Source organism: Atractosteus spatula, chromosome 14 (assembly GCF_055471065.1).
Source record: "Atractosteus spatula isolate fAtrSpa1 chromosome 14, fAtrSpa1.hap1, whole genome shotgun sequence".
Classification (NCBI taxonomy): domain Eukaryota; kingdom Metazoa; phylum Chordata; class Actinopteri; order Semionotiformes; family Lepisosteidae; genus Atractosteus; species Atractosteus spatula.
The window spans coordinates 41,801,305-41,820,306 of NC_142719.1; the positions used below are offsets into that span (position 1 = coordinate 41,801,305).

The window sequence follows — 19,002 nt, forward strand, 5'->3', positions numbered from 1 at the left end:
TTTAGTATCTTGGCCAAACCAAAAAACGGGATGTAAAGTCTGTCAAAAGTTTCCCCAACCTTAATTTGGTTATAGTCTGTTTCCTGTCCCAACCTCAGCCTCCACATTTCTTTGAGAAGAATATCTTGATCTCAGCTGGACGTCCTGGTTAAATAATTTTTGAATAAAAAACTTATTATATCTAACTCAAAGAGAGATGTACTTGTGAGATTACCTAATGCACCCAATTTGACAGACACGGCCGTAGACTGAACTCAAACCTACTTACTAGAGCTTACTAGTTCATTAGACACTTCCCCCTTGCTTTTACTGCAGGTCATTCACAAACACACAAGTGCTTCCAAAGGCTGACTAATACAGGCTTTGGGATTTTAATACAGCGGTCAAGCCAGGCTGGCACAGGCTTTTGTAAGGACTAAAGATTGTGACTAAAAACTAAAATATTTGTTTTGGACAGACATTAAGTGCTGCTCCTTTTAACATTTTGTAGTTTCTGTTGCCTTCAATGCAGACAGATCGACTCCCACATCTGATACTGTAGCTCCTGAAGCAGAGGTTACAGGAGCAGAACAAGTAGTGCTGAATTCCTCAAACCCAGAACCAATCCAAGGCCGAAATGGCTGCTCAGAACATGTGGTGCTCCTGTATCTCTACACACAGAGCACAGGAGGCATGCTGTAAGAACATGAGCAAGTTCAAAAGTGAAGGCTGTTCACCCCACCCTGTTCAACTTATTAATAGCAGTAAATTCATCTAAGGTTCTCAACCATCCCAGCCTTAAAAAATAACTTGAATTTTGTTTCAGCGGTGTGACTGGTTAGCGTTTTCATGTTTTCTTTATGTAAATGTATTTTTGGCGCAAAAATATAACCGGATTGCCTGCCATATAATTCCCTGAGATTTTAAGATGGGACAGGTGTCTCATCTTATTGGTTTACAACAGAAGCCACAGGGCAAAACTGACTTCAGAAAAAGAGGTATTTTCAATGTGTGCCACTCATCACCGCCTGTGAGCAGACTTGCTGACACTGGAGCCAGAAAGACACAGGGGGAAAGTGAGCTCAGAGTGGAGGAAGATGCACAGTGCGGGCGGCAGTTCTTAGCCGCTCAGAGCGGACGGGGACAGGGGATTGACGTGACGGCGCTGAGGGTCGAAGGGCAGACTCTGGCAGCCGGGCTGACAGCCACGCCCGAGAACCTGACTCCAGTGTCGGGGGATCCATCTCGCTGATCGCTGACGGCTGACCGAGAGCCTGTCTCTTGCAGGCGACCTGTGTGAGGAAGTGATTGATCACTGCATTCCAGGATTTAACCCCTGTCAGCACGACGCCAAGTGCCTCTCCCTCTCGAAGGGATACAGGTAAGCATGACATGAAACACAAAGGCTCTATGCTACAGGCAACAAACAGAAAGCAGGAGAATAAATAGCTTCTAGGGATCCCAGTCTGTCCTGCATTATTTCTAATACAGTTATTACAATTTTTCTAATGAATGGCTTAGCTAATGTTTAGCTATACAAGTCCTGGAATACTAAGCCTGTGTGATTTAAGCAAAAGTGGTACTTGAATTTCGCTGAAGATATTTTTTAAAGGGGGAGACAATCAATCAGACCTGGGCCGGTGAATTTTTTATGTCTGCAAAATTCATTGAACAGATGAAAGAAGAACGCCACCACAAGTTTTGGGGGCCGATCTGCATGTGTACAAAAATATATCACTGTTTTGCAAGCATGCCTCCTATGGTGTTTGCCCAACCCCTGCATTAACAAGCGTTTGTGCATCTTCTTCGCTGGTCTGATCCGGGTATAAAAAGCTGAAGTGTCTTTCCTGGCAGCGGCTTTTGGGATTCCTGCTCCTGTTCCACATCCCTTTAACTGTCCCTCACGGAATGGCTTGCAGATGCAATGCAGCCTGCATTACTCACGCTTGGCTGAGTGCGCACAATGTGGATGGCAATTCCTGTTGGCAGCCGCGGTTTCAGACCAGCCTGTGTCCGGCTCTTTCAGGTGCGAGTGCCTGCCGGGGTACGTGGGCCCGCACTGCGAACAGGATTACAACGACTGCCTGGAGAACAAGTGCCGCCACGGGGCGCAGTGCGTGGACGCCGTCAATGGATACACCTGCATCTGCAAAGAGGGGTTCAGGTAGGGGGGGGCTGACGCGGGTGATCGCCTCTGTGGCAGAGAAACCGCTGCCACTGCACGTGCTCTTGCACACCGTAGAGCTGAAACAGAGCGAAGACGTATGTGATGCAAAAGAAGATGGAGCAGACAGATGTCTCAGCAGCACCTGGGAGCATGGCTTTGTGCATCGCAGGGCCGGATGCAGACGGTCATTCACGCCATGCGTGTGGGAACACTGACCCAGTTTTGAGTGTGTAATTCCATACCCAGAAGCAGAGTCAGACAAAAGTGTCAGAGCGCTTATTAGCAGGCTAGATTTCTTGCAGTTTTGTTAACAATTGCAGGTGTTCCACATATCCATCTTATTGTGTATAACTTCCACGAGTGCATTGTGATATAGTATTAGCTGGTTTGCAGGGCTGTTTGAACTCTTTGTCAAAATACTGAAGACCCTGCCTGGCGAAAAAAATAATAATGGGATTCAATTTCTTGTGCTGTTAATGAAATGTTTTTAGAGCGGCTGGGCCTCTCCTACCGCTCAGCCCATCTCCCGGGACTGTTGAAGGTAAATGGAGTGCAGCCGTGCGGATTGAGAAAGCAGGCTGGTTATGGAGGAGTGGGTCTCAATGAGTGCTGGAAGTGCTTGTGTGTGCCTGTGCCCCTGAGCAAGAGGGCCGCCCTGTCCTCGGGGGCTCTCTGGCCTCGTCCGGGCAGAAACGTGATCTCCGAAACGAGAAGGGAGGGGGGAGACCGTCAAACCGTCTCTCGCGGCCCACGAGACTTCACACACATCTCTTACTCCAGGTTTACCTGAGATGCAAGGCTGAGAATAAACAGACCAGGATGGCCCTGCTGTCATTTCCCAAACAGCAGCCTGGTGTTTTCTGTCTGTGTGTGAAGCCCAGTGATCTCCATCGCTGCCCTACACCGACAGGCAGAAAAAACTGAACCTTTTTAGTCCTGAACAGAGAAAGACTAAGAGGGGACCTGATCCTAGTATTGAGTCAGAGGGCCCAGTGGGCTTCTTCTTCAGAATGAACAATGAAGCACGAACCGGGGGGACACAAGTAGACACTAGACGGAAACATTTGTACAACCATGAAAAGGAGGTGCCCCCTTATACAATGGAGACAGTGGCTGTAGTGGACCAAGCTGCCCAACCTTGCTGTTGAAGCTGAAACTCTGGCTTCTGTCAAGAAACAGCTCGATGAGATCTTCAAGTCACTTACAGTACTAACACACGGGCGAGGCGCCCGATGAGCTCCTCTCGTTGGTAACCTTTCTCACGAAGTTCTTCTGTCTTTCGCTCGTGCTCCAGCGGCCTGTTCTGCGAAAGCCCCCCTCCCATGATCCTCCTGCAGACCAGCCCGTGTGACCAGGCCGACTGCCAGAACGGGGCGCAGTGCCTGGTGGTCTCGGGGGAGCCCGCCTGCCGCTGTCTGCCGGGATTCTTCGGGGAGAAGTGCCAGAAGATCATCACGGCCCACTTCCTGGGCAAGAGCGCCTACGTGGAGCTCTCCGGGACCGAGATCCGTCCGACCACGCACATCTCCCTTCAGGTACAGAGCCGGACCACCCGCCCCGCGAAACCCGCATGACCTCCTTTCGTTTAAATACCCTGCGTACAAACACGGTAGTCTGCATAGCACTCAAGTCTTCTCCTGTTCACTTTCCACTCTCTCTACCTCTGTCTTGTCTCGGCTGGATTCCGGCCTTTAAACTGGGAAAGCCAGCTTTCATGCAACAGGGGGATAGTTCAGCACTGTGTGGACAGTACAGCAGAAAAACAGGAAGAGGCGTCTCTTGCAGGAGGTGAATGATGACATCCTGCCCCTTTTTTTCTTCCTCTGTACATGACTCGCTTATTTTTCCCAATAACTGTTTGCTGTTGTCTATTTTCCTCGTAGCCTCCTGGCCCCTCACTCTCACCCGGGTTCAGTTCTCAGAATTCACTATCTTGTCTGTCTTTTTGCAGACCGTGTCTCGTTGCCCTTTAACTTAAGCATTTATCAAAGTTTCACTGATGTCGAGGTACCAATTCAAAAAAGATGCTGGAACAGGAGAGAACAAAGCTTAAAATTCCCCATTCCTCCTGTCGACCACAAACACTCTTTCACAATCTCCAACTCTTCCATGAGTGACTCCCTGCTCCCTTTGCCCCTCAAGCGCCTGATTTTAATTTAGCCTGTGAGCTTCTCCCCTCCGAAGCATCACCATGGGAGACGGGAGGCTTCCCAAACCCGGGTTCTCCCCAGACAGTAACTGATCTGGCAGCCCCCCTCCATCCTCGGGGCAGGCTTCACGAACGTCTCCGCCGCTGACCTGCGGCCTCCGCCCTGTCACCACGTCTGTCATCGCCGAGGCCCTCTCCGGATCAGCACGGGGGTTTCCAGCTGAAGCAGGGGCAGCCGAAGCCCGGGAGGCAAATTCTGGATCCCCTCCCCCCACCACTACCACCACCACCACCACCTCTGTCAAGAGTGCAGGAGGAGCGTGACGCGCCACTGAAAGAGTGGAGAGACAGTGTGCAGACAGAAAAGGAGGCAGTGAAAGAGGAGGAGGCAGGGTTAGGGCTGACGAGAGCTAACACAGCCTTGGCCACAGCTCGCCTCTCACATATCCTCTGCTTTTGAGTGCCAGGCTTGCAAACAGATTCACCTGTACCTGGTATTGCACAGGAGATTGGGTATTTCGTATCCCATCTGTAATAGTCTTTTATAGAGGGGGTGTGAAACTACCATCAGAGATCGTTTACAGAAGCCCCTGGATATTAAAAGTCACACACCTAAGTGGCTGTTCTTTTACAGTGGCCCAAGCTTTTCGAGAGGCTGTGGGTGGTAAAGGGCTTCTGTACAAGACTCTGCGGCTCATAGTAAGAGTCAGAATGACGCTGCCTTCTGTGCAATACAAATCTTTTTCCCTTCGCTCCGCTGGCTTTTACAGCTGCCCACGAATCTGGAAGAAAGTGTGACATGTTGCCATCACTTCTGTAATATCCAGAAGACGCAATAAGTCAGCTTAAAATGCAGAGAGGCAGGGATGGATTTTTTTTCTTCCAGCGCTTGGACACGGAGGAGGCTTGTCTGTGTAATACAGCTAACTGCGCTCAAAGAAGAACGCTGAAATTGACCCTTCCCAGGCTTTTATTTTTAAACTGATTAATTTTTCCCTATTAGCCTCTGAAGTGCTTTCTCAGGAAAAAAGCCTGCAGACTAGATCTCCCTCATCCTGATCTACGTCTCCACGCCAGGCAGTTTAAATAACGATGTACAGGGTGACATTATCCAAATGTCACCTTTTGTCCACTCGTGTGAATAATAAGGCTCCAGAGGATATATATTATGATAATAGAACTGCATTAAAGCAGCTATCGGTGCAATCAGTATAAATGAGTCATAAATGGATTGCATCTTAGCCCAGCAAGCTAATCTCCTGGTTTGCAGCGTTTGCAGAGAAAGAGAGAAAATTAATTGAAGGGGGATGGGGGAAATGGATTAAAAATAGCGTCATTGTTCTTTATCACCATGCATAGGCAAACCCCACTGACTTTGCAAGTTTCATGCAAGAGCCGCAGGGTCATTGCGCAGAGTTTTTTTTTTAAACTTGCACTCTACCACAGACCCTTAACCCTTTCGACTGTAAGCGATAAGGAAACAATAAGCACAAACCTTTTTCAAAGAGCCAAGTATGGAATAAAGAACTTCAAACTAACAAACTCCTGTCAGATTACAGCCCATTCATGCTTGATGTCAATTCAATCTGTGCACCACATCGGTCATTATTTCCTTCAGGATAGCTCTGTTACTATCCTGTACTATCAGGATATCTCTGGTATGACTGGAAACAGGTGGACAGCAGTGTGCACACAGGCAGTCTCCTCCTGTTTAAGGGCGGTGAATGCTAAATATTTCTAATGAGGACCACTGCACATTGCTTCCCAGTCCCTCTCCAGCAGACTGCAGTGAGGGAACGTTATTGAGGAGGCTTGTGACTTTTGAGTCTCCAGACAGTTGTCCACCAGGTCTGAGATTCCCGCGTGTGACAGGAATTTACGATCACTGACCCAGATGTGTGCTGGTGTGTACTGCTCATTCCGGTGACGATCTGTCTTATATTAGTGTCTTCTGGCTTTCATTCACCCTGAGCTCTTCCTCTGGCACTTGAGCTCATGGTTTAACTAACTGAACCAATTCCGTTTTCCACGGGATTCGTTGCTGCATCAGTGATGCCTCACCTGCTGCATTTTTTCCCAGGTGGCCACGGACAAGGACTATGGGACTTTGCTGTACAAGGAAGACAATGACCCCCTGGCCCTGGAGTTGTACCAGGGGCACGTCCGGCTTGTCTATGATATTGCCAACTACCCCCCCACCACAGTCTACAGGTACGTTAGCCTGCCCCCGTCACTGCACACACTGTGTTCACCCCAGAGGGAGCAGACAGGTGAAAGAAGCGGGTTGCCCGTCGAGAGGGAGAAGAGAAAACATCAGCTGCAGCTGCATGTTGAGAGCAGTCCCAGCAGCCAGCTCACAGGGCTCTTCCAGACTGCCTAACCCCTCCTTCTGCTCGTCTTCTCCGGAGGGGGTCATGATGGATGCTGGAAATTAAGCGCCTCGAGTGTCACTCTCTCACTTAACTTCTGATGTCGGGGAAAATGGTCCTGAAGGAAATGTGTGCCGCGGGTATTGTCCTAGCAGAGAGAGATTTGTGGACCATACAGCTTTCTATTCTTTTATACAGCATCTATGGTCTACCTGTAATGGTCTACCTGCAGAAGGTAGAGCTCAAGTTACAGTAGGAACAGAGCAACACCGAAGGCACTGGCCTGGCTGATTGGACTCAGAATGAAGGGTGAGGAGCTGCAGGAGAAGCTGAGTCCAGTGTTCGTTTTTCCTGTGTTAGGCTCTGTCCGTTCTCAGTCATGCTTTGGATTCAGTTGATCAGATGGACCCTGCGAATGCCAGCGTTCATTTTGACAGGTTGTTTTCTCTTGTGGAGACCCGGGGGGTAGATCAGTGGTTTACATCTGGACTTTTCTTTTCTTTGTAGAACAGTGTAGAACAGGCATGGTGAGGCTGTTGTGTATGAGTGGCATTATGTTTATCCAGAATGAGCCAGGAGCCCAGTTTAATGCTCCCTGTGAGGGAAAGAGTTGGTGGATTCTAGTGGTTACATAGATGAGAGCTCCATGATGTAGCACTGCTGCTGCTTGGTTTCTGTAGGTGTTCACAGCCATCTGGTTCTCAGCCATTGTCATATTACTTGTAACATCGATTTATATGTTGGTACCAAGTGCCATACAGTAGTGTCAAGAGAGATCTGACAAAAATCAAGTCAGCCTGTTATTGGCAACATACCTGCGTTGTTCCAGAATCCCTGTTGTATAGACAGTTAAATTAAAATACACACATCATATCTCTCGTGTACACAACAGCCTGGGCCTTTGGACAGGTTTTTTTGTCTTGTTCTTTTTTTATGCAAGAGCAGTGAGCAGGCAGATGAAGTCATCGTGCTGCAGTTCCCCACATCACAGAAACCGCAAGTGGCGATACGGTCTGAGAGTTCAGCCACGAGCAGCGAGGGAAAAATAAAGAAACGATTAGAGAGACGGCCGAGTCTCTCGTCCTGGTTTATTCTGCGTTTCTGGGGGCCAAGAGTCCAGCGAGGTTTTTCGGTCTTCTGTGGAGTGTCCCAATGCAGAATTGCACTGGGGAAAGCAAAGCTCGGTGCAGTTCCGCCACGCTCCAGTTCAGATCCTTCCAGGGTGTCCACCTCGTAGTTACTTGGGAAACACTGAATTTCATTCCTCGGCCTAACAGCAAACGCTAAACAGGGCTTCTGCTGGAGGCTCTTGAGTTCCCTTTGTTTTCCTTTCTTTGCTCGTTAATTTCCTCACATTACCTCAGCAGAGCTTTGTCAGTGAGCTGTGTATAATATACGCAGAGACTAGTTGAAACGTGGGAGTTTGTTTGCCATTTGTAACAGGTACATTGGAATTATTGTTTGCGATTAGTAGGGAATAAAGAAAGAGTAGATTAGATGCCATAACCGTGCGTGCAGATATTAAATCTCCGCAGTTGTGTGGGAGCAGTGTCTCTTGCTGGGCTCGATGCCCGAGTGTGAGCTGTTGTGCCCATGACTGTGAGAGCTGTGCCAGTGTATAAATGCGCTGTGTGAGTGCGAGTTCTGTGGAATTCCTCATTTCACGCATACTCCTTTTACTACGGATCTTCTCATTCTATCACCTTCTAAACTGGATCCGTGGGGGAAGAAGAGCGCGGCTTACCCTTGAGACCGGCGGTGAGAGCTGCTCAGGTAGAGGGCGAGCAGCCCCAGGCCTCCAGGAGCTGGGGTGGCAGGTTTCCGTTAGCATGAGACAGACTCTCGCCCTCTCCCTGTGCCTTGCTGATGCGCTGCACTTTTGACCACGCCACGCTAATCTCTCTGTTAGCTTAAGGAGCAGTGTTGGCGGCCAGTCAGGGAGTGGAGATGCAGGTCACTCCTGAAATTAAATCAGAATGGTAAAATTGCATTTTCCCCCCTTAAATTCAACATGCAGCTTTATTCCCCACTAACAAAACCAACAGTCCAATTAATTATGCTCCATATAATATTTGAGAACATCTGAAAGGCTATTTGTCCCACCAGGCTTATTCAGTTCTAAGACTCTGTGCCCCTTAGCCAGCAGTGCCTATATTGGGAGCACCCCAAGTATGATCTGGGAAACACAAGTTTCCCTGTGCTTCGGTTTTCCATATCGCCAGTGCAGGGGAAGAAAAAGCTTAAAGTTACACACAACAAAACAATCTGTGTGCACTTCATCTTGTTGAAAAAAAAGCAAAGACTACCCATTCGGAAGGGAACAGGGTGCACAGCGTGGGTGAGGAGAGTGACGTGTTATTGTCACCTTGCTGTCTGCTGTTGAGAGGCAACAGTACTGTGAATAACCAGGAAAAGGGGATTCCTAAGGACTTTTGTGGCAGACACTTGAGATAGGGAGGAAGGAGGTAGAGATGCAGTAAGCAAGGTGGGAAAATGGTGTTCTAGTTATCTGCAGTGCCGGTCATTCCTGCGTCAGTCACAGCCCAGGTTAAAGGAATGCTCTTCTTGAGAACAAAGAGGAGACTCTCAGAGAACTAAATCAAACTAAGCTGTCCTTTAGATAAAACACCTGTACTTATTGACTCTTGTAAAGAGGAACTAGGATACACAAAGCTGGGCAGTCTTTTAAATTACCTCTCCCCCTGCAGTAAACCATGGAAATGTCTCCTTTTCCTGTAGGACTTCCACACCTGTTGTACAAATGTCAGTCTTCTACCTCAAGACCCTGCATGGAAACTGAGTGCCAGCCACCACACGAGAATGTGTTGGTGTTTGTTCCATTTTATGTGAAATGTTTCAGCACAGCTAGTATTATCTCCTTGTCTTGACAGCTTGTTTCAATATGACAGAGCTCTAAAGATCTAGAAAAGTAAAACCCAGTGAGGCTAAATGGTACTCAAATGATTAGAGAGCCAACTATGTCTACAGCCCAGCTATAGATGACTTTTAAAGATTAGGGTAATTGTACTTAAGTTGGCGCACATGTTCATTCTTAATGCGGTTGAATTCGGAAACAGAGCACTTATTTTGAGTTTACAGGAAACTGACTTCAAGAGGAGCCCGTTTCTCACTTTCCCAAAGCGAGATGACACCAGTCTGCTGAAAGTTCTGTAGGGTGTTCCGTTTGATTTTTATTAAAAGCCACATTTGACCACTTAAAACTAATAAGAAGCCTCAACCACACATCAAAGATCTTTGCCCCTCCCTCCACATTGTCCTGCCCTCTCGGAAATTTCAGCTTGTTGAAAGCCCAATATTGGCAGGAACAACAGTTTTCAGAGTACAAAAATATTTACTCAGCTCCCTGCTGCCCTCCAGTGTTTACACTAAATCATTACAGTCCACCTTTTTGGTTGAGCTGACTTCCCTTCACCTTAAAAGTTTCTTATCACAGGCCAAGTGTTAGCACTTTATTGCAGTTCTGGTTTTTTTTTTACTGAAATATTCCAAAGCAATATGTTTTATAGCTTTCTGCCTTGCGTTTTTTCCCCTGGCCTTGGCAGTATCGAGGAGCCAACAGATTGAACCAGCCCACCTGTAATGAAAGGCAGCTGTCCAAACGCCAAGCGCTCGGAGAAAATGTCATTAGAACGTAATAAAGCAGAGTTATTCCTTTATCGAAGTGGGGGAGTGGGTGAGCAGGGATTGAACGGGGAGGTGTCTGCGTGGGCCCGGAGAAGAGATGTCTGGAAACAGGATCCAGTCACAGGCTTGTAATGCCATGTGGCCGGGCAGGGCGGGACGGAGCTGCAGTCAGCATGTCCAACAGCTGACTGATTCAGTACAAGCCAACCTGGAGCGCCGGCTGTGACACCGCACCAGGCTCAAAAAAGACTGGACACAACCCCAGAAGCAGCATTGGAAGGCTGAACATGATCACAAACGCTTGTTTTGTAACTACTGTATGGCACAGTTCTTTTCTGCTCCGGTCAGTGGGGCTCTGCGCGGGGAGTGAGAGCGGTCAGGGCAGGGCAGGGCAGGACTGTTGTACTAAACGGGCTGTGGGATGGCTCCGGGGTCAGGTCAGCAGAGAGCGATGGCATACTGGGACCCTGCCTTGTGCTTCTACATGCCCAATTAATGAACCGGAGACCAAGAGCAGAGCTTAAAGTAGAGTGTGGAGTTCGGCTGTGTGTTGCATAACCATACCCCCTTTCATCAAAACTGTAATATCTTTGGAGGTCTATACGGTCTTCTCCTGTAGAAATGACCATTCTCTGTCAGTACAGTACTTGTTTACAGAGTAAAATCTCCTGCCAAGAACGGTCTGGGGTAAAAGGCAGAACAGATACGCTTTTCACTAGCCATGTGGTTTGAAATGAACGTGTGAAATCCAATAGTGCCAGAAACGTAGGGGACCTTTTTAAGTTTTGCCTGTACTAACAGGGCAAAACAGTGGAGCCACAAAGAGCCTTGCAATGCTTTTATTTCAGCTGAATCATTTTGTTTTCGGTTTGTTTTTTCTAAAAATAAAGTCTCATGCTGAGGGTGTTAAGTGGTAGTGGCGTTCTGTGTCTAACGGGTGCCAACTTGAGCCCACTCTGATACCCGCCAAGAAAGGGGGTTTTATAACACTCCTTTCACATGAAAGACATTCAGTCTCTTAGGGGAAAAAGAAGTCTTTTACTTTTAAGCTTTTTTTAATATTAGTGAAGCTAAAACCATTTATTCCACCCAAAGTTTCACTTTTTTTTTTTAGATTTGATCACAAAAACAAAATTGCCGTGTACTTCATTCTGTACAGTGGGTCGACTCGTGGTTTTTTGGCCTCGCCACACGAGAGAGAGAACACTGAACCTTGAAATGCTGCTTGGGATCATCTTGCATCCGGAAAAACAAATAGGAGGTTGAAAAGAATGTTATCACGGGAGTGAAAAGGCATTCTAGTAGTTCTGAGGAACTACAGAGTGGGGTCTTGAAGTGCCATTTGCAGTTTTATGCCCGACCTGTTTAAATATATAGCGTGGCTCGGCGCTTGGTGTGGAACCACAGCATGTGGCAGCCTGTGTGATCCGGGGCCCGGGCGGGCAGGCAGCAGGCCCATGTTGGGTGTGCGGTGTGCATGACCAGATGGCGGCTTTCACCTGGCCTCCAGGGGCAGTGCGGGTGTGCCGCCTGGCAGGATCACGACCCTCTCACTCTGTGTCTCGGAGCAGTGTGGAGTCCGTGAACGACGGGCTCTTCCACGCGGTGGAGCTGCTGATCCAGAATCACTCCCTCAGCCTGGTGGTGGACAAGGGCGCCCCCAAGAGCCTGGGCAAGCTGCAGAGGCAGCCATCGCTGGACCACAACACCCTGCTGTACATCGGGGGTAAGAGCCGACGCCTGGCTGGGGCGCCTCAGGGTTCTGAGAGGAGAAACACAAATATCTACAGTTACCAGTTTAAAGACAACTCTGAAAGAGCAAAACAGGCTCCAACACAGCATGTGGTCAATTAAATCAGCCCCCTGAAGAACTTAACAGAGCATCGTGTGGCTTTCCTTAAATAAATATGGGCACTTTCAGAATATACCCCTTCATCCGTCTGTCTGTACATCCCTCCGTTCGTTCATCTGTCCTCACGTCTGTGGAAACGTCCATTAACAGAAGAGGCCTGGGGACACGAGAATGGCACAATAGCCTGAAAGAGGCAGACGGAATGAAAGATGTGTTCTCTCTGGATAATGCGGAGATTTGGTTTCTCTTATACTGGGAGGGCTGTGCAACCAGAGCATGTGTTTGTACTTTAGCTGCTAAGAGTTCAGGAAATCTGTCTGAGAATAAAAAGCTACTTGATGTCAGACAGTGTTGCTGTCTCTGACCCCTTTCAAACGCAGTCTGGCCAACACAGTGTTCCCACTGCCCAGCTTGTAGGTCTTCCTCTTGCAGACTGTTTATAACACCAGGCTGAAAACATGTTTGTCCTTTAGATCATTGTTCACAGCCCTGGTCCTGGAGACCCACACGCTGAGCTGAGCTCTGCTACACAATTCAAATTATTAATTGAAATTAATACTAGGATCGGTTTTCAGCTCTTAAACATGTTGGGGGTTGTCTTTTAACGACTGGATTTAATACAAATCTGTACAGTATGTGTCATGGATGTCAGAAGAGCAAGCCATGGAATGACTAGGGGAGCAGTAAAAGGGGCAACACGGAGGTTAGCCCAGGCTCAGGGGGTCAGATGATGTCGGTACAGAAAGCTATGCGGACGTGGGGCGGCCTGGTGCTAGGCGGGTCTCACGACATCCGTACCCTCAATGCTGAGCCAGGAACAGAGCAGACACAGGAAGTAAATAGGCTACACAACAGGACTGTCATGCCCTCTACAGCTAGAGGGCGCTCTTGCTCTGTCCTGTCCCTAGTTTCCTGTGCTTTACTTGTCCTTCCGGTGTCTCTCTCCCTGGGGCTATATATTTCCAGGTCACTCGTTCCCCTTTGCTCAGCATTGACGTTCGGATGTCTTGAGACCCGCCTAGCACCAGGTCGCCCCATGTCCGTGGCCTGAGGGCATTGGTTTCTATACGACTCCTGAACAGCTGAGCCCAGGCTAACCCCGTCCCACTGTTATGCATAGGGTCTTTTTTCACTCTCCTGCCATTCCACGGTTCGTCCCTTCTGACGTCCGTGACAAAGACCCACCGGAAGACATGAATGATCACAGGGAACTAGGAACAGGACAGAAGTAGAGCGCCCTCTAGGTGTACAGGGCGTGACAGTATGTAGCTGAGCCATTTTGCAGGTATCTCTGCTTTAAGGAACTAATAGCAAGTACAAGCAACTGCTGCTGACAGCAGGATGTTCGTTTTATCCAGGGATCGGAGCACAGGGAGACTCAGTAAGTTGCTCAGATGACTGGTTCGAACCAGGGGCCCCTGTCTGCCTCGGACGGCTGTTTCCTGCGTGTCTCAGCTCCTTTCCTCCCTCCCGCAGGCGTCCCGCCCCCTCTTGGAGGCCCCAGCCTGCGCCAGGACCGCGGCTTCCAGGGCCTGAACGGCTGCGTCCACAACGTCCGCATCGACGGCGAGCTGCAGGACCTGGGGGGCGCGCCGCGGGGCGCGGACGGAGTGCTGCCCGGCTGCCACTCCTGCAGCGTGTGCGCCCAGGGGCCCTGCCGCCAGAGGGGGGACACGGGGGTGGCCTGCGAGTGCCCGCCCGGACGCAGCGGGCCGCTCTGCGACCAGAGGGCGCCGGCCGACTCCTGCCAGGGGAACAGGTAGGAGCCGGAGCCGGAGCCAGAGCCGGGAGCCAGAAACACAGCCCGTCCGTGCCCGCGGGTCTGACCACCTCATCCCGCCCCTCTCCCTCTTCAGGTGTGCCCACGGCCTGTGCGTGCCCCGGGGGCCAGCGTACACCTGCCAGTGTGCCGAGGGCTACTCCGGCCAGTACTGCGACCTCCGGGAGGAGCCAGCGGCCTGCAGGGGGCGCCCCTGTGGGCACGGGGAGTGCCGCCTGACCGAGAGCGGGGAGCCCACCTGTCACTGCCAGCCCGGGTACACCGGCCCGGCCTGCGACACTGGTGAGTGCCGGCGAGCGCGCGGGCGGCGACACCCTTGCCTCACATCGGCTGCCCGGCCATTTCCTGTGCGGGGGGGTGGAGGGTGTCAGCTCCAGGTGGGGAGAGCAGGGAGCAGCACAGAATCAGCTCCTCATACGGCAGGGGTCTCCAGCCCAGCTCCTGGAGTGCCCCAGTCCAGGGAGTCTTATATCCTGAATCCCAGCTCCTGGAGAGCCCCAGTCCAGTTAGACTTGTATCCTGAATCCCAGGTCTTGTGGAGCCCCAGTTCAGCCGGTTTTATAGGTGACCATTAAATCATCAGCTTAGAGGCCAGGGACATTCTAACTGATCAATTAAACAGGTGATAAGTTACGTAATTTAGAGATAATTTGGAACATAAATTAGAACATCCTTCAGCCCTGGAGGACCAGTGTACCCTTCATTAAAACATGACTTGCGCAGTTGATGTATTGCTTAAACAAGTGTGCCTCATCTTGAAATAACAGGTGGTTTGGGAATGTATAAGAATAGCTAGAAAGGACCAGGGTTAGAGACCCTTGACATAAAGACGTCAGGACGGGAGCCTGTCTGAATACTGATTTTGATGTACTTACATGCCTCGGCACAGGTGATTACAAATTATCGCCCATTGCATTGAAATGTCTGGAGCGACCAGCAGGATAGAACACAGCATGATGTCCGGTTAACTGTGTTTCACAAGCGAGTGCTGTGTTTTTCACCTCTGCAGCCATGTGCAGTAAACCCTTCAGTCTCTCATGAGCACACAAGCTAACAGTACACTCTACCAGTACACACTGAGCGCTAACAGTACACACTGCGGGCCCTGGCTGCAGACCCCCGGCGCGGGTCTGGCTGGGGCTCGGGGAATCTCTCTGCGGGTTTCCCCCCCTCTCACCCGCCCGCGCTCTCTCCCGACCCGACAGAGGCGGCGTGCCAGGGCGAGGTGGTCCGCGAGGTGCTGAGGAGGCAGCAGGGGCTCAAGACGTGCACGTCCACCTCCAAGGTCCCGCGCGTGGAGTGCCCCCGCGCCTGCAGGGCCGGGCTGTGCTGCGCGCCGGTCAAGACGCGGCGGCGGAGGGTGGTCTTCCGCTGCCCCGACGGGCCCTCGTTCACGGAGGAGCTGGAGACGCCCGCGGAGTGCGGCTGCGCGAGGTGCCCGTTGTAACGCCCCCGGGGGACCCCCAGAGACCCGCTGGAGTGGACAGGAATCTATTGTAAAATAAAATAGAACTTATTTTTAATAAGGGACCTTCTTGTTTTTGTAAGAGACTCTGCAGCTGCCCGCGCGTCACGACGCGGCGCCTGCGTGTGCCCTACGAGGAGTTATTTTGTACCGCAAGAGAAGATTAACATTTTTTTAAAAATTATATAAATTTATATATATATAAATGTATAAATCTATATATAAAATGTATAACCTAACCTCCGAATTATTTTGCTAAAATGTATTGCATGTCTTTGTGAGTGCTGATGGCGGCGCGCTGCGCTGGGGGGTCGCTGGTTTTTTGCCCACGCCGCGCCGCGCACATGTTGGGGCCGCGGATTCCTCCGCACCTCTGGAGAGGAACCACACTCCGCAGGAAGCAAGGACTGGGACACTTTCCTAACCAGTTTGCCCGGCAACAATGGACTTCACCTGTTGGGAGAGCCCCCGGACTTCTGCGTTTCCGTGAAGAACCTGGGACTGCAAACTCGAGCGTTCAGCGGCTTTGTATGGAGACATTCCGCCCGAGTCCTTGCCTGTTGGTGTAGACGCCACCGATGAGCGGGTCCCGAAGGAATCCGTGTCTGGTTGTTTTCTCCACTGCCCCCGGGGCACCTCTCCAGTTTCACGAGGGTTCTCCGAACCGTGTGGAGAAAGGAGGTTCTGGGCTACCGAACAGAATCGGGGGCGAGCGCATTGTTCTGTCCTGCCATAAATGACTTTTATGAAGTATTTTCAGAGTCGTTTCCCGAGGTGACGTTCGTTCCTCATCTGGTTCATTTGACTGACTGGCCTCACATCTGATTCCTGTTCCACCCACAATACTTAAGCACACAGCAATTGACACCCCTTCAGAATACTTGCTTACTGCACTATTTCACTCATATCCTGCAGTCACCGCTCTCGATAAAGCATGATAATCCAGTTAGGAGTTAGGAAGATGGAGAGAAACTCTGTCCTTGTATTACTCACGCAGTGTATCACATACCCCTAAGGTATAGGGTCACCAAACGATCCATTTTTTTCCCAAACAGATTCTTAATGCTCCGCCCGGGAAGAATTTTTATAAACTACTTTAAAAGCATCTGGGATTTTTCCCTTAAACACGTACTTTTCTAGATACTGGTGCAAATACCATCCAACCACCCATCCATCTCCTGATTCAGGGCCTAGGGGAGCAAGCCTGTCCCAGCTAGCAGCACCAGAAATCTCCAATACAGCTCCACACACACCCTGTGTCTGTGTCTCTAGAACAAGTGCTTTTCAGGTCCAATGTATTCATTAACAGTCTCTGTCAATTTTAAAGTCAGGTTCATTTTCCTGTACAGCTTCTGTCCTTCAGAAGTTCTGTAATCACTGCCAGAGCATGTATTCCTGAAGTATTGGTCAGAAAGGCAGAGATGAATCTGTGTGTTGAGAATGTGGTCTCCTTATTAAGGTCTATTTTTATGGAGGTCATACTTATTAAATAAGATCATATTTAAAAAGACCTAGTATCGGCCAGAGAGACTCTTCTATCACCTGTTCTTTTCTTGTTTCTTTTTGCTTTGGTGCGAACTTTTGCAACTGAGTCTGTAGTATTTGTTCCTCTCCATAACAGAATCTTGTCCTAGCTGTTTAGTGATTACAGAGCTCTCCAGGAGACTGAAATGACCATCTTTGACACAGAAACTTTGTGGTTCCTTTTCCAAAAAGGCATCAAGCATGAAATAGACAAAACACATCAGCATCCAATCCAGGGTCTTAGGTGGACAGTCCAGTAGCAGATAACATGATTATCTGTCTGTGCACAAGCATGGACATTCTGTGCACAAACAGGACCCTTCCTTTAGCTCAGGGCACCTCAGTCTGCTATGTTAGAGCTTGCTAATTCACACATTTCTAAATGAGGTTCTCCATACTAGTCTAACATTATGCCTCCCAAGAGTAGTTTTTGTCAGTTCAACCTCCCAACTTCTTTTGATTGAAAACTGAAGTAGCTGTGATTTGTAGAGATAATTTCCTGGTTTAAGGAGACTGCTGGACAGCAGAACCACAGATTGTCCCCAGGTAAACAGCCTCTCACTTCATGGTGCAGGTTCACGGAGTGTGTCTCGGCCTTCTGCCTACCTGCATTCGGAAAACCAGAAGAGCAGTGCGATTATCTGGTCTTGCAGTCTGAGCCCGAAATTCTTCTAAAGACGCTACAGACAATGCATCTCCTGCCAGCAGTTCAAATGTGTGCAGCTTCATTATAATTTCTATCCTGCATATCATTAATTGTGGTTAATGAGTACCATTATACAGCACTTTCCATCCCAAACATATAAGACGGGATCCATCTCCTCCTGCACTGAAGTGACAATCAACAGCCTTTTTGCACCAACAGCGCTACAGCACCGGCCAGGAGGAGAGGTGAGAAATAGCTTCAGGAATCGAATTCTGGGGGTAATTCAGGGAGGCCACAATGTAAAAGCCCAGATTGGAATTTAGCCAGGACATCAGGCCTAACAGCCCTACTCTCACAACCATCACCAGATGATTAATGACTACACAGTCAGGACTTAGGTATAACATCTTGCTCAAATGCCCTCCTACGGCACAGAGTGCCCAGTCACTATACTGGACTCACAGGTGGAAATCCTGGTCCAGAGGCAAGAGCGCCGCCCTACTGGTCCACCAACACCACTGACGGCAGCAGCCTGCTTTTCATTAGAGGTCTCGCATATTAGCAAAAGCCCTCTGATATGTGACTAGTTTTATAATAAGCCACATGCATATGAACTTATCGTGGCAATGTGTTAAATGTTTAGAAATTGTGGTTGACAATATAATATTATAGCCATGTTAGTGTGCTGGAACTTATTTTTGAAGATTTGTGGTTTCGTTAAAGATGTATCCTTTTTTAAAAACATTTTTGGATGGCATCTAGAATCAGGCTGATTGTCTACCCTCCAAACTTTTTTTTTTAAATCAGGCTTGAAAAATAACATTTTACCTTCAGAAAGGCTGCTCTTTTCACCCCAAAATTGGTTCCATATTTTCTGGTGAGTTTCATTTCCTGTCATCCAGCCCTGTCCGGTTTTGCCTGCCGTTCCCAGGATTATTTACACTTCTCTTAAAACAAGCCAAATTGCTGAAAGATGAGGTGCAGTTTTGACTCTGGCCCAGGTGTGTGTGCGTGTGCGCGTGTGCGCGTGTGCGTGTGTTTTAAGAGCTGGGAATATAAATATACCTCATTGGAAAATGTCTTACTTGAGCCTTAAATCTAAATGTCCTAATTTTAGCATTGTATAGTTTTGAAAGAGGACTTTATTACACGTGTATATCAATGTGTTTTATTAAATGGTGAGGACAGATTTGCAAGTTGATACTTATGTCTCTCAATTGTTTTTTCACATTTTTTACACAAGGAAGTAATAAACAGCAGGGTGCCTAAGGACTGTCTAAAGCTGCAGTCCTTCTCTAGGTCTGTTTAAAGAACCTGGGCTGTATGGAAGAGATATTGGCAACACCGTTGCCTCACTTCTCCGGTATCCTGGGTTCGATTCCAGCCTTCGGCCCCTGTCTGTGTGGAGTTTGCATGTTCTCCCCAG

The 19,002-nt window shown here is 49.1% G+C and overlaps 1 protein-coding gene across 1 annotated transcript in view; it reads left to right on the forward strand.

The window, feature by feature from the left end:
- slit3 (slit homolog 3 (Drosophila)) overlaps positions 1-16,914 on the forward strand; it is a 185,023-nt gene extending 168,109 nt beyond the window's left edge. Inside the window, exons 29-36 of the mRNA XM_088932324.1 lie at positions 1,267-1,360; positions 2,006-2,143; positions 3,441-3,681; positions 6,376-6,506; positions 11,881-12,035; positions 13,638-13,920; positions 14,018-14,223; positions 15,147-16,914. Of these exons, the coding sequence (XP_088788450.1) occupies positions 1,267-1,360; positions 2,006-2,143; positions 3,441-3,681; positions 6,376-6,506; positions 11,881-12,035; positions 13,638-13,920; positions 14,018-14,223; positions 15,147-15,388 (1,490 nt within the window). The 3' untranslated portion in view covers positions 15,389-16,914. The remainder of the gene's footprint in view (positions 1-1,266; positions 1,361-2,005; positions 2,144-3,440; positions 3,682-6,375; positions 6,507-11,880; positions 12,036-13,637; positions 13,921-14,017; positions 14,224-15,146) is intronic.
- Positions 16,915-19,002: the final 2,088 nt, after the last annotated feature.